Source organism: Pithys albifrons, chromosome 20 (genome assembly GCF_047495875.1).
Source record: "Pithys albifrons albifrons isolate INPA30051 chromosome 20, PitAlb_v1, whole genome shotgun sequence".
Classification (NCBI taxonomy): domain Eukaryota; kingdom Metazoa; phylum Chordata; class Aves; order Passeriformes; family Thamnophilidae; genus Pithys; species Pithys albifrons.
The window spans coordinates 10,039,985-10,064,017 of record NC_092477.1 but is presented as its reverse complement, the minus strand read 5'-3'; the positions used below and the strand labels follow the sequence as shown (position 1 = coordinate 10,064,017).

Genomic DNA, 24,033 nt, shown 5'->3' with positions numbered 1-24,033 from the left:
CTGTTGAAGAGATTTCCTCCCAACAGCAGGGAAATTATCTCCCTTCTCCATAGCTCTTTGGCCTAGAGGGCAGGAAAAGCCATAGCACAGCTGGGCAAGCAAAGCCACTCACACACAGTGACATGAAAGGTATTATGCCACAAAGTATTTCTGAATCTACGTTAAAACACTGAGTAAAATACCATGTTCTTCACACTGTAAAGCAGCACAGACACATTTTGCATTGAAGTTTCATTGGTCTGAAAGAACAAGACTGAAAAAAATGAAGGATTGATCATTTTAGCAGTGATGCTCATGATGTCTAGACACAGTGTCCCTTCCCTGGGGGTATTGAAAAATCTCAAAAGGCAGTGCTATTATTAACAGCCATTTTAGCACCAGCTCAACATGAACTTTATTTTTACATTTTAAAAAGAAAAGCTATACCTCATGCCTTGCAGCTCTTTTTCTCTAAGAGCAAATGAAGGCAGCCTCTGGGCAGCACTAGAGAGGTCTGTACTGTAATTGATTTTGTTATTACCAAACATGAGGTCAATACCAAAAAAAGGATTTTTTCTGCACCGGGAACAAAACATCCCCTTCCAGTAGAACCCTCTGGGTGCAACAAACTTGTGCCTCGATGCATTTCTTAGCCAGCAGAAGGTAAATCCTGGATTCCTGCTCAGCCTGCAAGGAGAGGGCAGCAAGATTCCTCTCCCCTTGGCTACAGATTTCTGTTGAGGAGTTGTACTAATGTTGTCTCTGCTGAGGACACCTTCACTTCAATCCTCTTATTAAACAAATTCTGATCTGTGCTGCTCTTTTTCTCCACAACTGATGTAAAGCACCATGTCACTGTTCTTTCCTCACTCACTGGAGCTGCTACAGAAACACTTCCCTCTAAAGATGTTTTTAAGGGAAGCTTTATGGACACAAGACACTTCACATTAGCACACTCTTACCACAAGCATACACATAAAATCCCACCTTTTTATTATGGCATATGGTATTCTTTTTGAATGTGTAAATACCACATGAGTATGACAAAAAGGGAAAGAAATACCAAGGCTGCAATCGATACAGAGTCATGCCATTAGCAATACAGCTTCATACGATGGATTTCCAAGATACAAAAGTCTGGGTTTTGTTTCTTTTTACATTGAAATAACTTTACAGTGTTCTGTGAGCTTGCTTTAGAACCAGAAGAGGAAAAAAAATTAAAATATGCTGAGAACAACTACAAGCAGGACTCAATTTAATGGTTAACAGAAGAACTGTAACTTTGCTCTAGAACAGCATCTATTAAACACACGTAACAAGAGGTAAGCAACTATACAGAAGGTAAGAGATTCCACCACAGGAGTCAAGTCAGGGGCAGGAGAGGGAAATTGGAACTGCATGGTTTTATTTGGTCACAAAAGTTTGAGTTGAGTGTTTAAAATGAAGCACCCTTAAAGATGCAGTACTCCTATTTAAAACAATACAGAAATTTCCCAAGAGACTAGAACCTACATTCTGGGAAAAAAAAATTAAAAAATAAAATAAAAAAAAATCAGACATTTAAAAAAAATTCCACACACCTCTAGGCTTGTGACTTAACTTACTGGTACAAAGTAGGCTGGCAGCTCTTCCTTAAGCAGCAACAGTGCCCAGAAGCAATGCCACCATAAAGTACAGTATCTTTGGGGTGTCCAAGACAAGGTTGACACTTCTGGCCTGACATCAGAATGATCCATTTGTCTGCCAAAACATTAGGCAAGAAAAGGAGACACTGCATCTTTTTTTTTTCCACCACGTTGCCCGGCTCTAGCAGAGCTAAGACGTTTCCTTTGGGCCAAGACTAACAGAAACCACTTTGTCAAATATTCTTCAGGTTTCCTGCCAAACTGGATTTATGGGTGTTTTTTAAATTTTTTTTTTTAAAAACATTTTTTTCCTGACAGTCTCTAAAGCAATCCTGGAACGTTTAACAGTCACTCTTCCACAGTTTAATTGTTTTGTCATTTTCTAGTGCCGCTGATGCGATGATGTTTTCTGTTGGGTGACAAGCTGTCGAGATGACAACATCTAAGCAAAAAGAAAAGATATAAAAGCACAGTTATTAGCAGCAATGAAGTCTGGTTCATAGCAGGCATTTCTGAAAATTAACATGTGTTGCTACTGCTTTTTAAAACGGCAAAGCCAAGTTATTATTAAAACACCAAAGCCAAGTTACTATTTTCTTGTAGCAGAATTAAACACATTATTTGTAAATATTTTACAACTGTTGCTCCTCTGTGAGAGCAAATACAAGCAAAAAAGAATTGAGAGCAGTAGTTGGAAAGTGTCTGACAGGTTTCAAAATGTGAGAACTCTCTAGATTCCAGTTCCTGCTTGTATCTTATAATGTCAGACACAGCTCATCAAAACCCAGATCAGTTTTTCTTGTCATGGAAGGTGTTTTCAACATCCCAGTCAATGCTTAGGTAACACTTCATCTTCAGAGCCTTGCACTAGCCTGAAAATTAAAACCTGCTGCCACTGCCCCCCTGAAGAGTCCAGATCAATGGAATATAGCCCAAATCCATGGAATACAGCCCAAAGCAAAGGCCTGAGCACACTGAGATTTAACGGCACAGTCCCTTCTAGTTGGTACAGTTAAAACTCTGCTCTTTTATGGGACTCAGACTGAAGCATCCATCAGGTGACATCTCAACTCTGCCTTCAAGACCAGGCACACATACACACATTTACAGTCCACATCAGTCCTTATCCTTGACAGCTGCAGCTCTAGGAGGTGTTAATAAGCAATTCAAAGTCACTAATATTATGACTCACTCAAAATATCTTGACCAGTTCTGTCCTCAAGGAAATCTCTTTTGCAAGCTGATGTCAAAGTTCTCACAGTGAAAGAATAAAGCATGTTCAATGCCCATAAAAACCCTTCATAAAAAGAAGAAAGCTCCCAGGGTTCAATTAAGCTTCAGCCAGTCAAGAATTTATGAGTCTGATAATCAAAACTAAACATTACAGAGAAAATGCTCAAGCTAAGTCCTCATTACAAGCTGACATGAGGGATAATATATCAATAAAAACAAAATCCTCTTCCATACCTGTGTGTCCTTGTAATTTCTGTACAATCTCTTTTGTCTGAAGGTTCCAAATATAAACCAGGTTGTCTTCTGACCCAGACACGATCCACTAGAGAGGCAGGGAGAAAACACAGTTATTTTAATCTTTCTGATCTGTATCAATAAACATTTCATTGTCATCATGTGAAGGGGAGGAGGAGGAAAAGTCAGGGAGTCTGCAATGGGACAGAGGGCCCACCTAGAGACACAGACACCAGTGAACCAGCACCCACCAAAGGAGGTTTCCAGCCCCAAACTCCTGTTTTATCTACAGAGAAAAGCAGTAAAAATGGTATATTGGTAAAAATAAATGAACAAATAACACCAACCTTTCCACCAGTAACAGAGAAATTGGCAAATATGCAGTACTTCTCATTTTTGTGTCCTGTGTATGTCTTCAGGCACTGGAAATAAAGAGCCACAAGTCTTTAATGCAGCTGGCAGGGAGTTTTCTCAAACTCTTGGCAGAAAATACTAAACAACTGCCTGTGTTTCCCACCCTGTCCACTTATCTAGAGGATGCAGAGGGCATCTCTGCCCCAGAACACAAAAAAAAATAAAGCTCTGAATTTGTCCCATTACCACAGCAAAAGAGATCAAAGGCAATTTATTGTTCATAAAGAGAGAAATGCAGATATATGACTGTACTTAATGTCTCAGGGCTTTGTGGAAGCCAAGTCTTTTAATTTTTTTTCTTTCCAAAGGCATCTTTAGTCAGAGAATCATAGAACAGTTTGCAGGGATCAGTTGCATGGGCAGGGACACCTCCCACCAGCCCAGGTTGCTCCAAGCCACATCCAACCTGGCCTTGGACACTCCCAGGGATGGGGCAGCCACAGCTTCTCTGGGCACCTGTGCCAGGGCCTGCCCACCCTCACAATAAAACATTTCTTCCTTACATCTAGTCTAAATCTAGCCCCTGTAATAAAACCATCACCCCTTGTCCTATTGCAACAGGCCCTGCTAAAATCTTGTCCTTTCCATTAAAGGGGTACTAACACTTTTTCTATGGTACTCATAAAATGTTAAGCAAGTTTAAAAAGCACATATGAAATCCAGGTTTTCCTATAAGCTTGGCTAAGTCTACACAGTGAGACAGAATTACCTTTCCTTTGCTGTAGTCCCAAAGTTTAAGAGTGCTAAAAAAAATGAGAGAAAACCAAAAAATTTTAGTTCTTGTGGATTTTTTTAATCTGATAGTTTCCTATCAGCAGAAAAATGTTTCTCTATACAATTCATATTCCCCCCCATAAAAAAGAGTATATATAAAGTCACGTAGTATCATTACCATGGCAGCCAAAGAGCAGCAAAATAAGGTATTATCTGATACTTAACAGACAGAGTGTTTTTCTTATTTTTTTAATACTTACTTGTCCAAAGTTGCAGCTAATATGTATTTGCCATTTGGTGAGAATTTCACAAAAGACACAGGAGGGTTGTCATCATCTACAGTGAAATTAAAAGCATTATTAGCACACAGCTGTTTGGTCTCACTGACAGAGAACTTATTTTGACATTAATCTGTTGTTAATAGAGTATCCATGTCAGAACAGCAAAAAACAGAGCACAGACAGGAAATATTTCTACTTACCAATCAGTGTTTTCAAGCACTGGCCTGATGCTGTATCCCAGATTCGACTATTAAAAGCATACAAGAGCCATTAGTATTGCCTTTGAAGTCTGTTCCAATTTCAACATTAAAAATACAAAGTTTGGGGTTTTTTAAAGGCTTTTTTTCAATGTAAAAGGTTTGAAAAGTGATTCAGACAAGAAATAACCACTTACCAGAGTCCATCATAACTACTTGACACTATCAGGGATCCATCACGATTAAAATGCACCTGTAATATTATTAATACTAATATTAATTATAAAAATTAGTCACTTTAATGATGTTCAGAGATTAAATTTGAATGGATATTGCTGTATTCCAAGCTTATTTTACCTGCTAAATGAATGAGATTTGAAATGAGTGTTCTGGGGAACAACCCTGATCTGGACTTTAAGAATAGCTTGGAACAATATGAAAACAAGAGACGTTCAGGTTGTTCTCTGAGCATCAACAGACCACAAATATGTGTCCCAGCATGACTGGAACACCTGTACACTATTCACATTAACACCCAGGACCAAAATCCATCCTGATCTCACTGTTCATTTCATTCCCACTGAGTAATGACCACTGGCAATAACCACAGCCTGTCCAGTACTCTGTGTAAGGGCTTGATAAGTTAGAGCACAAACCCACTCCTCTATAGAGACAGGAGAGGAGCTCTGCTAGACAAAACAAGCACATTGTTGTGTTCATCTATCAGGAGGGACTTACAGCTGAAACTGGGTCAGAGTGAGCAGGCAACGTCTTGAGGCACTTCCCTGTTTTCACATCCCATATTCTCACACTTTCGTCAAACTGGAGATGGAAGGAAACGCACAAGGGGGTTTAGTGAAGCACCTACTCAAGGCATGCAAGGTGTGACAGCTTGTCTGTGGCATGTGCCTTCCTCCAGCTGGATCAGAAAGCCCAGCACACAAGCACTGCCCAGAGCAAAATTGACAGACTGGGAACAGCTCCCTGAACTCCTCTCCATGTAGGAAACCTGCACATTCAGGATGGGTTAAGGACTTGAGCACATCCCCAGGCAAAGGCAGCAGTTCACTGAACTACAAGATGTGTATGTGGGGGAAGACAGAGAATTTAAATGGATTGGGTGACTCACATTATTTCATTTTATATTAATTTCAAACCATGTACTAAGATGTGACCTGATGTGCAGAGGGTCCAAGTAACTAGAAGTCATATTTCAGTTAAATTAAGAGTCTGGGTGATGAGAAACTCTAGGCAAAGTTGTATTATAAATTCTGTATTCACTACTTATAAACTGTAGTACATTGATTCTGCCTGTAGACATCCTGTGCCATTCTAATCATAAATGTGTGCTACACTAATCATAACAACACATTAAGAAAATAAAGGTGCAATTGTAACTATGATTTAGTGCTGTCATTCTGCCAAGGATCCCTAAAGAACCTGTCTGTCCCTTTAGTGACGACTGACAGAGTGTGCAGTACTTGCTTTCCACAAAGAAAACAAATAATAAATAAATCACTCACTGAGCCAGAAACGATGAGGTTTGACTGAGGGTTGAAGTTGCAGCAGAAAACGTAGTTACTGTGCCCTTTCAATGTCTTTAAGCACTTACCCTGAAATAAAAGTTCAGTTAACTGTACAGCACCTCCAACACCATAAATGCATTCAGCTAAGTCAAATTAAGGTTAATCACTGTGCAAGACACAAAGACACCACCTCTAACCCCAGATTTAGATGGGCAGAGGATCAGCTACAGTAAAACAAGAAAGAAAAAACCTCAATGTATTTTTCATGATTGCAGACAAGGTGCAAATCCTCTGTGCTACTCAGGAGACCCAAGCAGTTTAACATACCTAATCCAACCACAACCAAATTATCCAGTTCTCACTGTAACTGGAGAAAAGGAAGGGGAAAGAAGCACAAATAAGTGTAGCTACAATAAGAAGTTACAAAAAGGTTTCATCTGAGAGGCTGCTTTCAGAAATGAGGACTGTGGATGCACTGCCACCAGAAGGCTTTACTTTAGTGTTCTCTCTCAGAGGATAACAGGCTCCTCAAGGTACCCACAAGTATCCTCCTCTTTCCAGGAACAGACAGCACAACTCATTCTCACAGCCCATTCACCAGCACCTCCTTATAAGCAGGAAACAGTTACCAGTAGAGGAGTCAGAGCTTAAAACTACTTCTCATCAAAGCACATCTCAGAAGAACAGGAGTTTAAGATGCTGCTGTCAGAGAAAATGGAGGTAAATAACAATTGCTGCCCTTACCGAGCTTACATCCCATATTTTGAGAGTTTTATCATCGGAGGCAGAGACAAGAAGGTTGGAATCTGATGACCAAGCAACATCAGAGATACCCTAAAACAAAGGAAAACAATTCTCTTCTCAGCTCTGTTTGTTCAGTGACACAGAAAAATGGAAAACACAGATTGCACACTACATTCACAGCTGAAGCCTGAAAGAAAATTCAGCCCTGAGAGTCAGGGATTCAGTGATTTCACTGGGTTAAGAGCTCCTTTAACACATGTTCATTTTAAGGTGAGCCATAGACTCTGAAAACATCAATGACTTGTTCACACAGTCCTTAGAGAGGCCACAAAACCCTTTGTTGGAATTCATAAACAGAATGCTACATAAATTTATCTGAGTAAATGACTTTTCTTCATGACAAAGGACTGCTCTTTATGGTCCAAGTCCCCAAAGGCTGAGAAAGAAGATTCTAGTGGTTTTTCTTTTGGTAAATCTTCATTTCTGCTCATAAAACTTCAGCGCATAAGAAACTTTAGAAAACCAAACAAAAGGGTTTGGGAGCTTGTGTTTTCTTTAGAACTTTGCAGAATGAGTAAGTGTTGTGTTTATGTAGGCAAACCCACAAGAAAAATTCAATCTCCTTAAAAGGCAAGTCGTTTTGTTCCATACACAAAGGAAAGATGGAACAGGACACAGTGTTACAACTTACAGGGATTTTCACCCAAGAATGGCCTGTTCTGTGTCTGAGGTGGGTTCTCCTGAAAAGCAGGGACACAAGGAGCTGGCCAGGCAGTGAGCAAGCAGGTATTCCATTATCAGCTTCCTGCATTTCACCCCTATTCCCAGCCTGACACAGGACTACTCCAGCAATCCTACACTGTTGCACAGGACTGCAAAAACAAAGACCTACAAAGCAAGACTGAAGAACAAGCCTTTTATACAAGAGAAACTAACACAGAATAGGAATTTCTGGAGGAGGAAAAGAGAGCCAATTCTTTACAAGTAAATTCATCCAGTAACCCCTTCATACTTACCAGTTTATGACCAGATATTGTTTTTTCAAACTTGCCATCATATGCTCCCCAAATTTTAATGAGTTTGTCAGCAGCTGCAAAAGAATGTGGCAGTTCAGAGATCAACAGCACTGACAGGCAGAGCTGTCCCTTCCAGGTGGGAGCAAATACAGTAAGTCCATCTCTGCAGACATTGGGCAGTTCTCCCTCTCCAAGCAGACCCCCATGAATAAGGTGATATGGAATTGGTAAAGAACAGCTTCCGACAGGCCATGCTGCAGCAGCTGAGGTTACATAAGCTGCCTGGAATGCAGAGAGTCTCCAGCAGCTTTACTTGCTCTCATGACAACTTGGGTTTCTACTTTTGTTTTAGATTGCCAGTGGCAGAAGTAGTGCTGGTCCATGGGAATGCTGAAAGGCTTTTGCCCCACAAAGAACTAAAATTACACCACAAGCTGGAATGAATTAATGCCTGTAGAAACCCAAACATATTACCCACATTAACTTGCAAAACATATTCCAGAGAAAAAAGTTGATATTTGCCAGATGTAAAGGCTGGAAAACCTGGGCAGGGAAGGGGGGGGATTCTTATGAGGATACCTCAATGCAAGAATGAGTTATATCTGGCACACTCAACTGGTCTTATTGAGGCTCCTTGCAGTAAGTCAAAGCCCCAGGTCATTCCCATGTCTGGAAAATGTTCCACTGGCCCTCACAATCATATTCAACAACTTTTCAACTGCCCTTTTCCTTACACGTGGATCCTCTCTGGATCACTGAGGGTCATATAAACACATTTGCAAGGGGAAGCTGTCAAATGCTGAACACAAAAAAAAAAAAAGATGAAATACAAAAGCTGATAGGAAGATGACTTATTCCACCACTTAGGAGAGCAAGAAGTGTAATATTATTTATAACAACCTTCTGCATTTCACTGGGGTAACCAAAGGCCAAACACCACAGGCACACAGGACAGAAGCACAAGGCCAGTTCTCTGTATATCACACTTACAGCCCAGCAGCACCTCCCTTATTTCCCAGAGCTAAGCTTTTGTCTGCAGATGCTACACAGAAAGTTTAATTTAAAAGCTTAAGTTATGTCTTTAGCAATACAGAAAAGCACAAGGTTTTCCTTTGCACTGGGAAAGAACCTTGTTTTTGCTCACTTGCTCAATAAAGCTGAACAGGATTCTCCAACCTGGCAATACAGGGAATATACAATGTTCAAAATAACAGAACTTCAACAGCTTCAATTAGATTATTTCAAAGACTGACAGCTTTGATATCACTCCTTTTAAGAAAAACCATGACACTACATCCCCCCTCTACCTGATGGAGGTTAACACTAAAGACAGGCCCTTCTCCAAGGCCCACATTTGTGTGTTTGAGATGAGACAGAAGGCAAGCAATACTTACAGGAGCTGGCAAGCCACTCTCCATTAGGACTAAACTTCACTGATGACACAGCCTTTGTGTGTCCTGCTAACGTGAACTTTAGAGCATAGTTTGGTTTTACTGGTGCAGGCTGGAAGAAAAATAGATATGAATGAGTTAAAATTCAAATTTAGCTCCTCAGTGACCAGCTCTGGTCCGTACACATGAATGGATCATGTGGATGTTCACCACAACAGAGATCCCACCCTTTACAGTCCTCTTCCCTTCCAATTTCAAAAAACAACAAAAGAAAACAAACCCTCTTTCTGTCTGGGGCATTAATGATTAAGCACAACACCAACTCATCCTTGACATGAATTTTATCCAAGCCAGTAACAAACAGGTGAGAATAATCCAACAGTCCAACCACAAAGTGCCTGGCAGTTCAAAATAACACTCTTGGTATTGATCTGTGCCATGCTTTTAAGTGTTTGCAGTTTTCAGCTTTGTCATGAATTAAATCACAGGCCAATTTCTCCATACCCCTGAAATCCCATTTTTGCCCTTTTCACCCTTTACAAAGGTTAGACAATATCACCTCCTATGAGCATCTGCAGGCTTCAAGGAACCTGAATAACTGTTTCCCCACTCTGCAACTATGATCACTGATTGACCAGTTCTCGAGTCATCTCCAGGCATTCCAAGGATACAACCAACCTGCCTCTGTCACGCTCAAGGTGACAAGAGCCAAGAACTTCCTTAAGACCAAAACCAACACTACAGGAGAGCCTGCACTCCATCCACTTTTCCCATAAAATCCTCAGCACAACAGCAGGAGCAAAGACATGGAGAAGATCTTTATCTACAAGAGAATCCAACCCCCTGATTCTGGTCTGGCTGTTAAATATGCAGGTAGTTCTGTGTGTATTTACAGAGATATTGTTTGGAGCCCCACACACACCTTGCTCTGATTGGTCGAGGAAGAAGGAGTAGATTGTGTTTTGGTGGATTCTGCATCTGGCTTCTTTTCTTCTGTTGCCATGGTTCTGGAGCTGGCAAATGAGACTTATGGGTGCTTGAAGGGGAGAATGAATGAGCTGCTTCAAAAGGCAGCTCTTTCCACAGAGAGAACCGCACTGAAAGGAAAACCTAAATGAAAAACAAAATATTCTCATTAGCTGTCAAAAAGACACTCAGCAGTCGGAAGAGTGAGATTGGTCTAAGTGCAGGTCACCAGAAACAACTATGAAAACACCTATTTATTATCTGTTGAGCAACACAGCAGTATTTTAGGCCTTCAGATTTACTCATGTGCAAGACTAAGAACTCAAGTCACATCCTTTGATCACTTCTTGGAAAGCTTCTTCCCCACTGCAAATAGAAATAAAGCACAATAGCTTTGAGGTGTGGCAGGGTGTTCATATCATACACCCCAAAACACTTCTAACAAGTATTTAGTACACAGTAAATATAAAAGTTTGTAAAAAAGATGGAAGGAACAGTTCAATGCTATTTATTTTAATTTTTTAACATAGAGAACACAAGATTATAATGAACACAAAAAATAACCAACATTTCCAGAGCTTAAGACTCGACTAGATTCCTTTCACCTCAGAATGAGAGTATTTTGGTCTCATATTTCTCTCCTAAACAGTCTGAGCATCAAACCATGCCCTTCCCCACCAAAGACTTCCACCTGACTGAGAGCAGCCTTGGATCAGTCCCTCCAGACTTGCTTTCTGTAACAAAACCTGATGGAGTGCAGTGCCAGGATTTGGTAATCAGGGCTGATGCTGCAGAGGGAACAAATCTCCACTGCAGCTCAGCTACGTTTCAGCTCAGGATCAGAATCACCCCCAGCTCACACTGTCAGGATTTGCCTTCCAAGTGCAAATATCCCAGCACTGACGCTCCTTTTGCTGGTGGCAGCACATTTAGGAGCAGGAGCATTTGCTCCCAGGATCCACTGGCATTCCAAACATCTCCTTCCCTGGAAGGCGCAGACCAGGGCGTTATCAGTTGCCTGAGGGCTGCACTAAGCCTTGAGCTCGGCTGAAGAGACCAAAGAATCCCAGAAGGGGTGAGGCTGGAAGGGACCACAGCGGGTCATCCGGTCCCACCTCCCTGCCCAAGCAGGGTCATCCCAGAGCACATGGCACAGGATGGCATCCAGGCACCTCCTGAGTATCTCCACTGAGGGAGACTCCACACCCACTCTGGGCAAATCTGCGGGACCACAACGAGAAATGAGTTTCCCAACGCGGATCTGCTGCTTTTCATCTGGGACTAATCTGGGCACTCGGGCGGGCACGCAGCCACCGGTTCCCTCGCCCGGGGGTCTCCATTCTCGGGGAGGGGGCTCGACTTCTGACGGGGGAGGGAAACTCCATTCCAGAGGGGAAGAGACTCCATTCCCGGGAGTCTCTCCATTGCCGGGGGGAAGGGGTCTCCATTCTCGGGGGTTTCTCCATTACCGGAAAGGGGGACCATTTCTGGGGAAGGGGCTCGACTCCGGGGCGTGCGGGGAAACTCTATTTCAGAAGGGAAGAGGGACCATTCTCGGAGGTGTCTCCATTCCCGGGGAGGGAGCTACCAGCACATCCCAGCGCATCCCCCTCCACCAGACACGCGGTACCGAAAACACCCCCCGGGCCCCTCCCAGGCGCCGAACGCCACTTCCCTGCCCAAGCTCGCTGTGGAACTGGGGGGGCTCTCCCCGTGGGGAGCCCAAATTTTGGCGATGGGGAAGGGGGGGCCGGGCCGGGAGCGCGCGGAGGGACCGGAGGGGTGCGGGGAGGGGGGAGCGGGGCGGGCTCCGCGCGCGCAGCCTGAGGGGAGGCGGCGGCGCCGCGCGCGGGCAACGGCCGGGAGGGAGGGAGAGCCCCGGGGCGGTGCGGGAGCCCGGAGAGACCAGAGAGGAAGGAGAGGAGAGGAGAGGAGAGCCCGCCGTGTGTTCGGTGACTTACCGGGGGAAAGGGGAAGGGGAGGAGGGGGGCGGCCGCCGCCTCCTCCGCGGCGAGGGAGGAGCGCGGCCGCGGGAGGGGAGAGGAGAGGGGGGGACGCGGCGGCGGCGGGTGCGGGTCCGCCACAGGCGGGGAATGCGGGCACGGCGCCTGCGCGGGGCGGCGCGGAGGCCGCACAATGCCGCTCTCTCCCGGGAGCGCTACGGCGCGGCCCGAGAGCCAAAAGAAGCGGGTGCGTGTGCGCGCACGGGCGGGGCCGCGACCCGCCCCTTCCCTCCCTGCTTTCCTTCCCTTTTCCTTCTTTACGTCCCTTCCCTCCCAGCGAGCGGTGCTGCCCGTGCCGCGTGGCCCTGTGGGTGTGGGACACATCCAGCCCGTCTGGGAAAACCAGGGGCGCGCACAGGCACATAACGCACAGACACACACAGGCACAGACACGCACACACACACACACACACACAGAGACACACACAGGGAATGCGTGGCCCTGGCTCTGCTCCAGCCTGGAGCAGTTGTTGGAGCTCCGTTGAGTGGGTTGGGTGTCGTTGGGGTGTCCACAGGCAGGTTGGATGCACACATTGTCCCTGGGGTGTCCATAGGCAGGTTGGATGCACAGATTGTCGTTGGGGTGTCCATAGGCAGGTTGGATGCACACATTGTCGTTGGGTGTCCATAGGCAGGCTGGATGCACAGATTGTCGTTGGGGTGTCCATAGGCAGGTTGGATGCACACATTGTCCCTGGGGTGTCCATAGGCAGGTTGGATGCACACATTGTCCCTGGGGTGTCCATAGGCAGGTTGGATGCACACATTGTTGTCAGGGTATCCACAGGCAGGTTGGATGCACAGATTGTTGTTGGGGTGTCCATAGGCAGGCTGGATGCACACATTGTTATTGGGGTGTCCATAGGCAGGTTGGATGCACACATTGTTGTCAGGGTGTCCACAGGCAGGCTGGATGCACACATTGTCCCTGGGGTGTCCATAGGCAGGTTGGATGCACACATTGTTGTCAGGGTGTCCACAGGCAGGTTGGATGCACAGATTGTTGTTGGGGTGTCCATAGGCAGGTTGGATGCACAGATTGTTATTGGGGTGTCCACAGGCAGGTTGGATGCACACGTTGTCATTGGGGCATCCATAGGCAGGTTGGATGTGCACAGCAGCACCACCAATGAAAGCTGCTGTGGTAAGAACGAGCAAACTCACACAGCAGTAATGTCTATATAATGTCTATAATAATCTATATAAGGAGGGCCTTGGCCTCCTCTCCCAGTTTAACAAGGGTCAGGCCTCCAGCTGCTCCCTCAAGGGAAGGTTCAGGCTGGACATCAGGAGGAATTTCTGCATGGAAAGGGGTTGTTAAACATTGGAATGAGAGAAATTGCCATTAAACATTGGAACTGCACAGAGAGGTGGTGCAATCACCATCCCTGAAGGTGTTCAAGGAACAACTGGATGTGGCACTCAGTGCTCTGGTCTGGTTGACGACATGGTGATCAGTCAGCAGTTGGAGTCGATGATCTTGGAGGTCTTTTCCAAGCTAAATGATTCCATGATGCACGAGGCAGATGTATGAGCCATTTAACACCATAATCTTTGCCTGTGACTATCTAAGGTGGTTTTCTCAGTGTATCGGCACACAAAAGTCCTGACTCAGAACTGAGTGTTTAATTCATTAAGCCCAAACAGCCAACTTACAGTTAAACATGTGTTTAAACAATTTCTGGAGAGCAGTAGGTATTTCTGAACTCACACAGCACACATTGCAGTCTGCTTTCAGTTAAGAAGGAAGAAAAGGAGACGCGTGTCATTTACTGGCCCTTTAACACAGGAAGATATTTAGGTTCCAAAAATTCAGCTGAGAAAGGAAAAGAAAAGCTGAAAAAAACCTGTGGTAAAGTGAAGCCAAGTCCTTTCCCCTCCTGCCTGGAATCCACAGCAGAAGTCTGGAAAATGAGCCCTGCCTTCTAAATTCAGGGAGGTAAAACACAGAAAAACTGCACAGTCACCAGAACAATATTAAGAAACAAATCCAGTAAAGTTTCTGTTGGTGATTCTTCCACATGGTTTTAGCTAAAAGTTTTCAATCTTTTAAAAAATAAATATGAAATAAAACTAGAGAACACAAATGAAATCAGCAATATAATGCTATTTATAATACTTTCTTGTGACGGGGTGTTTTTGTTTCTTTCATGTTGGAGATAAAATTTGTATTTTGCCTCTCAACATCTGCTATGGAAATTTTTGCCTGATATTTTTATGTATATGGGTAAAATGTATATATGCACATGTAAAAACCCTCATCTGCGCTGAATAAGAGCTCTCTGGAACCAAAAACCTGAAAAAATACAAATTAATTGTGATCCTAAGCAACCCCTTATCTTCTAAGTGTCATAGAGAAATTTTTAAAGAAGTTTAGAATATGATAAACTCCATTTGGCCAGGTATCTGATCCCATAGCAGGCTGGGATTTTGAGAGGATGGAGTTTGCAGGTAAAAACAACTCAGAGAGCAGGGGCATTGCTTTGGGACTGCAGAATGTGAGGCCCCAGGGCTCTGCATGGACAGGAATCTGGATGAAATTTGACTTAGAGGTTACAAGTCATCTGTGAGGGTCTTTCTTGCTTCCCCAGCCAGGCTGCCACAGCTGGGATCAGCAGGATGTGACATCTGTCCATATTCCCCCTCTGGAAAAGAGTGGGGCTTGGCAGGCTTCTCCCTCACAAAATCTCTCATTCCATTTAGTTCAGAATAGCCTCAACTTGGTGACCTGCCAAGTGCACTGGAAAAGACACCTGTCTGAGGCTTTTTGGGGAAGAGCAGTTTCCCATAATGATGAAAGGGAAAGAATAGTCCATGAGTGGCTCAGATTGGAAGGAAGTGGCTGCTTTCAGTGCTGCTGGGATTCCTCTGGGTGGCTTTAGGGTGTCAGGAACAGAGCTGAGGCCATGGCTCCTGCTATGACTAATGTATATGATTTTCTCACAGGTTCTGCCGAGACCAGAACTAACCCAGTCCTGCAGATTTGATCCAAAGAACATTATTGTTTGTGGAAAAGCTCCCAGTAAATTCAGTACACGTTGGACCTGCTCTTTAGACCTGCCTGCTGCAAAACAGCCCATGCTTACGTGTGTAGTGGTGAGTAATAAGGCACTAAGCTCCCAAGCTGTGTGAGTCCATGTTTATGTTTTGGCACAATTGGTAATCTCAGCTCACATTTTTGTTTGCTTGGGCCTCTCAGAAGACAGAGGAAGCACAAAACAGACTTGCTGTGTGTTACACTCTGCTCAAGAAACAGAGAGGAAGGACTCATGAGAGACCTGCTGTGCCTTTTAGGCTTCTAAAGAGCAGCTGATCCCCAACACAGAGCTGTTTCTGGGTGGTTCCTAACATGCTGCTCTCTTTTTTTTTTTTCCTTAAATCCCAGATACATCACATTCATATGTTTCTTCTGGGATTTAAAAACAAACACTGAATCTTTTCCAGGATGATATTTCTACCTCTGCCACTACGCTACAAGCTTTGCTTGCATCACTGCCAACACTTGTTCATTTAAAACTAGGAAATCTTATTCCAGTGGAGAGCAGGTGGGACTGTGTTCATTCTGCCCTAGTAGGGATGTGTAGATACACTTAGTCTAGGCATGAGGGGCCTATGGAAGTTGAAGAACTTCTTTCAGTGGAATATCATTGAACGCTGCATGTGTCAAACTTCCCGTTAGTAAAGAAATAGCCCATGTTTTTGAAGAGCAGGTAGGACTTCCCAGAGGATTGGAGTCCTGCAATATGCTCTAGTGTATCATTCAGTGCAAATTCCCCCCAGTGGGAGTCACAGCCAAGTCAATGCATAAAGGCTGCTGATTTGAGAGCCCCAGACTGAGTCACACACGGCCTGACTGCCAGACGTGATGACAGCCTGCCTCTCCCAGCCACTTCAACTGGAGCAGCAGGTTCTCAGCACTTTGGTGAATCAGGAGCTCTGCTCTTGGCTGCTGCAAATGGCTGCAACCACAGCGAAAGGACAGTTCAATGCAATTAACTCATACCCTTGAAATAGTTTTAGTGAAATCTGAATATATTTATTACTCATTTTAATTTACAAATCAAGATGTTTGAAAGTGTTACCATTTGGTTAGAGCATCTTTGTACTACTGTCTCCAGTCTTTGTAAGAAGGCATGAGGAAAAGTAAGGAAACACAGGAATCCTTTAGGGCTTTGGCCAGCTGAAATCTGGCATGTTGTAGTATCTGTTGGTTTCAACTGCCAACTCAGTAGCACCCACTATTCACAGGCTTGCTTACCTGTGCAAAGCACTGTGTTAACAACAGGTGCTGGGTTCATTCATCCCACTGAGTGTCTAACAAAACCATTTAGATGCAGGTAATTTCCAAAGAAACATATTTACTGTGGCCAAAGATATGTGGCCATGTTGGCTGGTTTCTTTTCCATTCCCAGATTCTGTGGTCATGTCCCTTTCTTCTCTTCCACAGTAGTTTAGGCCTTTGCTCTGCTTCTTTCCGCACGTGTAAACCTTAGCCCACTGTATCCCAATCTCCAGCTCCTCCAAGTAAAGCTACTTCCTGGTAAGACACACCAAGGTCAGACAGAATATTTTGTGGGCTCTTCATGCCCTTCCTGCCCATTGCAGTGGAAACCATTCACCTCTGTTCCTCTGGTTTGAGAACCCTTCATTGGATATTGTCTGTCTACAGACCACCATTCAGATCATAACCAAAACTGCTGTTTGCAGATGAACACTTACAAGATCCTTTGGGTCTTGGATCATTCCAATCTTTCCTATCTTCCCTTCAAATAGCACAGGGCTGTGCCTTTTGGGACTTGTAGACATCCTGGCTCCCAGGTTTCCAGTTTGGGGGTTCTGCTCACCCTTTTCCAGATGAAGGAGGAGTGAACACTAAAGAGCCAAAGGTCCTACAGGCACTGTCAGATTCCCAGGAGTGAGTAACCAGGGCAGCCTCACCAGCTGGTGTGTCCAGGCTCTCAGAATTACAAAGAATGAGTCAGAAGAGCTGAGTCCCAGTTCTGACTCTGCCCATAACTCCCTGCATCATCATATTCCCTCTCAGCTTCCTCAGATGAAAAACAGGAGTCATAATATTTCCTTACCTACAAAAGCTCTTAGGAGGATTATTGCATTGTTGTGAATTCCACACATGAAAGGTACTACAGAAGAACAAACTGCAATTATTGTTTCAAACCTCTGCCCGAGTCTTGTCATCCTTAACTATACTGAATAGCACTTACTCAATCAAGGAAATCCTGCAACTACAGTGAAGAAGATCATTGGAAAAGATGACTCTCTGTTGCAATAAGAGCATTTATCCCCTTGTGTTCAACACCCTCCTGCCTGCCACTGGGATGATCAGAATCACACAATCTCAGACAGTTACTACACATTTTTAAGCAATCTTCTATTTGGGGAGTATTATTTCTTTATCCCAAACATGGGTGTTACTGAATAAATTCCCTTTTTGTAATGTTTAACATCCACTCTAGAGTTAGCAGTTGCTGTGAGTCTGCTGCTGTGTGAGGCTTCTTGAAGCCCATGGTGGCTGATGGCTGACAAAACAGTCAGAATGGCCAAACTGGGCTGCCTTGAGGCATGTGGAGCTCACATCAGCCTTTCATGTGCATGTAGAGCATTCCTAGGGATGTGCCCAGAGATGGGGGGCAGAATGCAATGCCAGTTTGCTATTCATACCCCTTCAGAAGCCTTCTCCACTTGGAAATCCCACTTGGAAATACTAACAAAGGGCTCCCTCGCAGAGGGGAACTGTGGATTTGATGCTGAAACAGGCACTGAATGGTGAGGTAAAAATCAGAAGCTTGCAGTTAGTACCTACAGCAAAGGTCAGAAAATTGGTGTTCTGCATTAGTGTTCCCAGCAGTCCCTGATTCCTGTTAAACACTGTTGGATGCAGCTACACAAAACTCTGTGTGTGTGGCCAGTCCTCAAAAAACTCATTCATCCCACAGAGACAAGTATCTCCCTTTTCTGCTTCCATCCCCTCGTGTTTTCAAAAGAATAAACTCCAAGAGCAGAGAAGTAAAAAACTGCTGGTGTTTAATAGCCCTGAAAACTACCTGGTTTTGCACAAATAACATTTTTCTTGTTGAAGCCTATACAGAAATCTTTCAAGAAGGATGCTGGTACCATTGTTCATTATGGGTTAAAAGTACTGAAACAGGAGGAATAAATACATGGCAGGTGTTCGTTAACAAGGTACTAATTGGGTAACTGGAGGTGCAACATAAGAGACCACAGAGGCCAATCAAAAGACTTTGGGTGAATCCTGGATGCTCCTCTGAGCTCAGGGAGCAGGAAGAAGTAAAAAGCTGCTGCTGTGGTTTTGCATTTTACAGAAAAACTGGTGTTAAGGTGTCTCAGAACAGGCAGTGTTACATCTTGTGTATGTGTGACAAAATCAGTTCAGAATTTAATTTGGAGATTACAACTAACTTTTTCTTGGCTGAAGTCCTTTTACTTTGGGCTAGGTAATTTGAGCTTGAATTGTTCTGATTTGATTTCACTGTACCTCCTAAGGGGTTTATTCAAACTGAGTCAGCCTGTGCCTGTTTGGCTAAACCATTATCTAAACTCACTGCCTTGCATAAATAAGGCTTTAGGGATCCCAAAATATGTTTGCTTTCCTAATCCCTTGGAGGATGCAGCAGAGTTCTTCAAGCACAAGTTTGCAGACCTACAGGTAGGTGTATGAGTGACTGGTGTGTTCCAGGTTGAAAGCTGATAGTGGTGAAATCTCTGGGGACCGTTTCTCCTGTGAACTGTTTTGCAGGTTCAGCCTGATGCATAATGAACATTACAATTTGGTACGAAACTGTCTTACACCCACCCTGGGTGAGATAAGGAAGGATAAGGTATAATTGGAGACTGCTTTTGGGTTGCAGTTCTGATGCACCCTTCACAAGCTGCTCTTGAATGTGGCTTTGCAGTGAGGATCAAACTCCAGGATTTAACCTGTGCATGTTCACTATGAGGTGAGTGCCCTGACAGCTTGGCAGGCTTTGTGCTTTCACAGGGTTTATGCTCTCTGGCTTTTCTAGTCTCAGCTTTTCTGCCTGCATTCCCCAATTTATTTCTGCTCTCCTATTGCACTCTTTGCATATTGCTGCAGTTGCTGAACACTTTGCATTAAGAGACTCCTCTTCGGTTCCTTATGGCTCTGCCAAGTCTTATATGGCAGCCAATATATTTGCGTTGCAGGAGTTTTCCTCACACTAAAATACAAATACATTTAAAAACCAAGCTTTCAGATTATGGCTCAGCTGAAAATGAGTCTTTAGAGTGCACAGAGTATGTTTTTCCAAGTGTTCATAATGAATACTCAGCCCATTGCTCCCTGCCCCCTCCCTTGGAAAGTTTTAGCCTGCCAACTTTTCCCAGCCCCCAAGCCTGCAGCAGTTTTCATTTAGGGGCTCTTTGGTCATGCTTATGGTTTCGTGTCTGTATATGTTATGGTATTCATGAATTCATACTCTGGTTATTCATGTGGGTCAGGCTTATACTGGAGAAGGACAGTGCATTCAAAAGAACTGACCTCTTCAGCTCTCAAATGCTTTGATATATGTGTGCTCTTTTAGAATTGACAATGGGCATAGAGCAGAGTGACAGTAAAAAGTGCCTTGTGCTTAAAATTCAGTCCTTTCCTATATCCCTGGTATCTGGTACTCGGGACACTCGTAGGCAAGGCAGAGCTCAGGTGGTGTTTCAAAGGGATTTACTCTCTCAGTCTGGCAGTGTGGAACATTGAACCAGACATAGGGCAGGTTTGTGAACACTGACTCATGAATTTAGTTGTGCCCCTTAGGAAGACCCAGATTTTACTTTTTTCTTCCTTTTTTCATGCTATGTGTTCCCACAGAGGCCACATGCTCTGGGTGTGGAGGGTGGCAAAGTGACTTTTGGATACCTGATGGTCAAGTCAAAAAGAGCAGCTGGCAGGAGGGAAGCCTAAAGTCACACACTGACCTAGAGTGGGGTTTGGGTGTTGGTGTAGATGCAACTTCACATGCTGCCTTACAAAGTAAATACATCCAAGAGCAGTACGGCTGTGAGCGAATTTCTGTTCCTCAGTTTGCACAAGCCTTGAAGTTGAGTGCAAGAAAGCACTTTTTCTTGGGTTTGGTTAAGGCTTATGCACATCTTTGGTTCCATCCTGAGGCAGCCACGAGCAAGGCTAAGTGGAATTTTCTTAAACATCTGTCCTCTTGCCTGTACAAACCCAAATCTTTCTGATGATATCATACTTCTGGAGAAATTTCAGTCCCGTTGATCACATTTTTTAAAAGCTAATCTACTGGAAATAAGACCTTTTAGTAAAGTTGCCCTCACCTTATCGTTGCAATAAACTGACTTATTAATTAGCAGCAGTATGTGGCTGCCTGTACCAGCAGCGTGGCAGCCTCTGCTGGCACTTGTGTCCACAGAGAAATCCTCAATTCTGTCTTATTTAATGTTGGCACTCAAATGTTTCCTCTCATTTATTTTCCAATGGTTCTACTTTTTTTTCTTCTGTTGCAATTGAATCATATTTTGGGTTATGACTATTTTTTTAACTTCTGTTTGTGTTTGTGGATTTGCTTCAGGACATGGGCTGTGTTGCTTTGTTACTCGGAAGTGTTTGTAACAGTGCTCGTGTTTGTTGATGCTTCTATGGTGGTGTGTTGGTAAAATTCATATTGTTTTTATTGCATACATTAGATTAATTTCTGTTGTTTTCGGCAGTCGTCAATATTATGAAATGCATCGCCCAGTGCGAACTACATCGAGCTGTGGGTTTTCTTGATGGATTTTTTTTGGCTAGCTACTCCTCCACCGTGCATTGGCGGCGGGCTATTTTTATTGCGGCGCGTATTAGTTGTTGCGTAATAAATGTGAGAGCGCATTACCCAATGCAAGCCGCGATTTAAAAAAAAAAAAAAAAAACAAAACAACAAAACCCAACACACAAAAAAGCAGGAGGGGGGGAGAGCAATACAAGCTCCCGCAGTTGCGATTGAAAACTCGGTTCCCGCGTGGGTCCCACGTTTCCAGCCGCACTTTTAAGGGTCCTGTCGTACCTTTAGAGCCGCGACGGCGGGCGGAGAGAGGCGGGGGGAAGAGGGATTTTCCCCGGCCATGTCTGCCCGGGGGACACCCTCCAGCCGCCGCCTCCCCGCGGGTCCCCATCGCGGTCCCCCCGCCCCACTCCCAGCGAGGTGTTTTCCGCGCCGGGGGCACCGCGTTCGGCGGCCCCGCCGCCCACTGACCGGGGCATCACCCCTGCCGTCCCTCTCCCCTGCCCGCCGCTCCGGGGAGGGCGCGGGGGGCCGGGGGAGACCCGCCGGCTGCTGGGACTTGTAGTCCCGGGTGCGGCCATCGCTTCTCCCCCGGCCTGGCCCGGGACTACGGTCCCCACATGGCCTTGCGCCCCGGCGCATGAGCGCTCGGGCGCTGTAGCGCATCTATTATACTGCCTTGCCGAGGATAAAAAGAAGAGCAACTGGAGGGACTATAAGGCAAACGTTGCTGGAGCTGCCGGGGCAAAGTAATCTATTTAATCTTTCCCTTTATTTGTTAGATGCTTGGGTGTGCATTGCTAGCACTGGGCCATGGTTTCTGGAGGGAGGGGGGCCGGGGAAGAAGGGGGAAGGAAAGCAAAACCCACTTCAGAAAGGCCAATGCTGATTTTTTAAAATTTTTTTTCTCCTTCCTCTCTTCTTCTGCTCCTTCTTCTTGCGAGAGCCCCGCGTCGCTCCCCGCGGCCCCGCAAGCCTTTGTGCGCCGCCACAATGCAACAAAGCGCGGCGGGGCTGGCTGCAGCCTGGCCATTGATTTCCTCCCGGCCCCGCCGCTCCTGCCCACCCTTTTCTTCTTCTTCTTCTTCTGCTGCTTCTTCTCCATCTTCTTCTCCCCACTCCCCTTCTCGCCGAGCGCCCGAAGACGCCCCGGCCGGGCGCAGCCGCGGCCCTGCCGAGCCCCGCGCCCAGCGCCGGACAGGCTTGCTTTCTTTCCCCTTTTTTTCTCTCTCTCTTTTTTTAATGTTTTGTTTTGTATTTCTTCTTCTTCCCCCCTCTCTCGCTCGCTTTCCCTCGCTCCCTCTCTCTGCCCGCCATCTTTTGAAGGGGAAAATTAGGGGCGAGGAAAAGGAGGGCTGCGGACGCTCATAAAAGAAGGGGGGAAAGAAAAAAAAAGAGGGAGGAAAAAGGGGAAAAAAATTAAAATAATTTTAAAAAGAGGCGTGGAGTGGAGGGGGCGACTAGGCAGGCTGTAGCCCCCGATGTAGCACCGGCGGGGTGCGGTGCGGGACTCGGCGGCCGCCCCGCGCTCTGGGCCAGCGCCCGCCCGCCCCGGCCATTTCCCCGGCCCCGCCGCTGGCCCGGGAGCTGGAAAAAGGTCTGAGTAGGCAGCGTATGATGGGCTGGAAAGTGCGCGTTTCGCGTGTTGTCCGCCGTCCGCATGCATTTATATCTGTGTGTGTGTGTGTATCCAGCTGCTTCGCTCGCGTAAATATCCGGTGTTTACCAAACTTCTGCAAATAAATGGAAACCCAAGGGTTCGTTGCCTAAACTTGATATGCTTCCTAGGTGTAAAAAGAAACGCAGATCGCGGATTTATATATAGAAATGTCACGCTATAAATAATGCTGCCGATAATAAAATGTAAAACTTCAAAACTCAGCCGTCCTTCTCCTCCGTTTATGCTTCTTGTTTGGGTCTGGCACCTCCCTGGGCGCTGGGGATAAAGCATTATTTGTAGCCTGCTTGGTTTCACTTTCAAACAAAGCTGTAGTGTTCAGGTCGCGGGTCTGTGTGCGTCCTTAAGCTGCGTGCTTGGGTCTTGCTGGGTATTAATTCAGAACGTATTTCCTACAGAGCTGACTTTTGACAACATGGAGAAGGCATTCTGTAAGGTTTGTGATAAATGCTCTGTGACAATCCCATACTCTGGCTATTCCTTTCTGTTGATGTCTTCAGGTGTTAAAAGCTACTAAAATAAACTTATTTGGATGAGCAAATATGGTGGCTTCACTAATATCTCAAAAGTTTGTATGTGTGGGGGTTTTGTTTGTTTGTGGGTTTTGTTTTGTTTTGCGGTTTTTTACGTCTTAAGTTCTCTGACACTGGTAAATAACAGTAGGTTAGGAGTTGACTTAATTGGCAAAGCACACCTGCTGTTCCTTGGTTGGGAATAGGGAAGCATTTTTTTAATATGCTTGTTAGTATTTTTAATGTGTTCAGTGCATGTGAGGGTGCTGAGGGGGTGTGTCTGCGTGAAACTGGAAGTTTAAAGCTGAAACTGTTTTTCATTCACACAGTGCTAAGTCAAGGTATTAGAGGGGTCTTGGTGACTACCATATGTGCTGCAGTATTTGGGTGAGAAGTGCAGAATAAATATGCATTGATCAAAACAAACAAGAAATCCCTAAAGTGGTTTTCTTGCTTTACAAGCAAAAAAAGTCACGATCTGTATTGCTTACAACTACCCAACTGCTTGAGTGTACTGTGAATGCAAGTCCTGCCTCCTGATCTGCAGATCACAGCACTTTGAGTGCTGGGTGTCTCATTTTTGTTAGCACAGAACTTTGGGGAGTTTTTAATAATACACTGGGAGCCTCCTGCTGAAACAAAATAACTCCTGACCTCAAAGCCTTCCTTTCTGGAAAGAATAAGTGCTAAGATTGTGTATTTCTTTCTCTTTAGACCACACTGGATAAAAATACTCACTCATG

General features: G+C 44.9%; 2 protein-coding genes across 2 annotated transcripts in view; one reads left to right on the top strand and one right to left on the bottom strand.

The window, feature by feature from the left end:
* Nucleotides 1–949: 949 nt before the first annotated feature.
* Nucleotides 950–12,411, bottom strand: WDR5 (WD repeat domain 5). The gene is made up of 14 exons (XM_071574532.1): nucleotides 12,282–12,411; nucleotides 10,277–10,464; nucleotides 9,358–9,466; nucleotides 7,964–8,037; nucleotides 6,948–7,037; nucleotides 6,201–6,290; nucleotides 5,416–5,499; nucleotides 4,875–4,930; nucleotides 4,681–4,727; nucleotides 4,460–4,535; nucleotides 4,195–4,228; nucleotides 3,419–3,493; nucleotides 3,072–3,159; nucleotides 950–2,046 (listed from the first exon to the last, which is right to left on the bottom strand). Exons 2-14 carry the CDS (start codon nucleotides 10,355–10,357, stop codon nucleotides 1,946–1,948), a joined length of 1,005 nt encoding a protein of 334 aa, XP_071430633.1. The 5' UTR covers nucleotides 10,358–10,464; nucleotides 12,282–12,411; the 3' UTR covers nucleotides 950–1,945.
* Nucleotides 12,412–21,748: 9,337 nt separating this feature from the next.
* The window catches only part of BRD3 (bromodomain containing 3), a 36,115-nt gene continuing 33,830 nt past the window's right edge, over nucleotides 21,749–24,033 (top strand). Inside the window, exon 1 of the mRNA XM_071574693.1 lies at nucleotides 21,749–21,849. The gene's annotated coding sequence lies outside the window, so the exon portion shown is untranslated. The remainder of the gene's footprint in view (nucleotides 21,850–24,033) is intronic.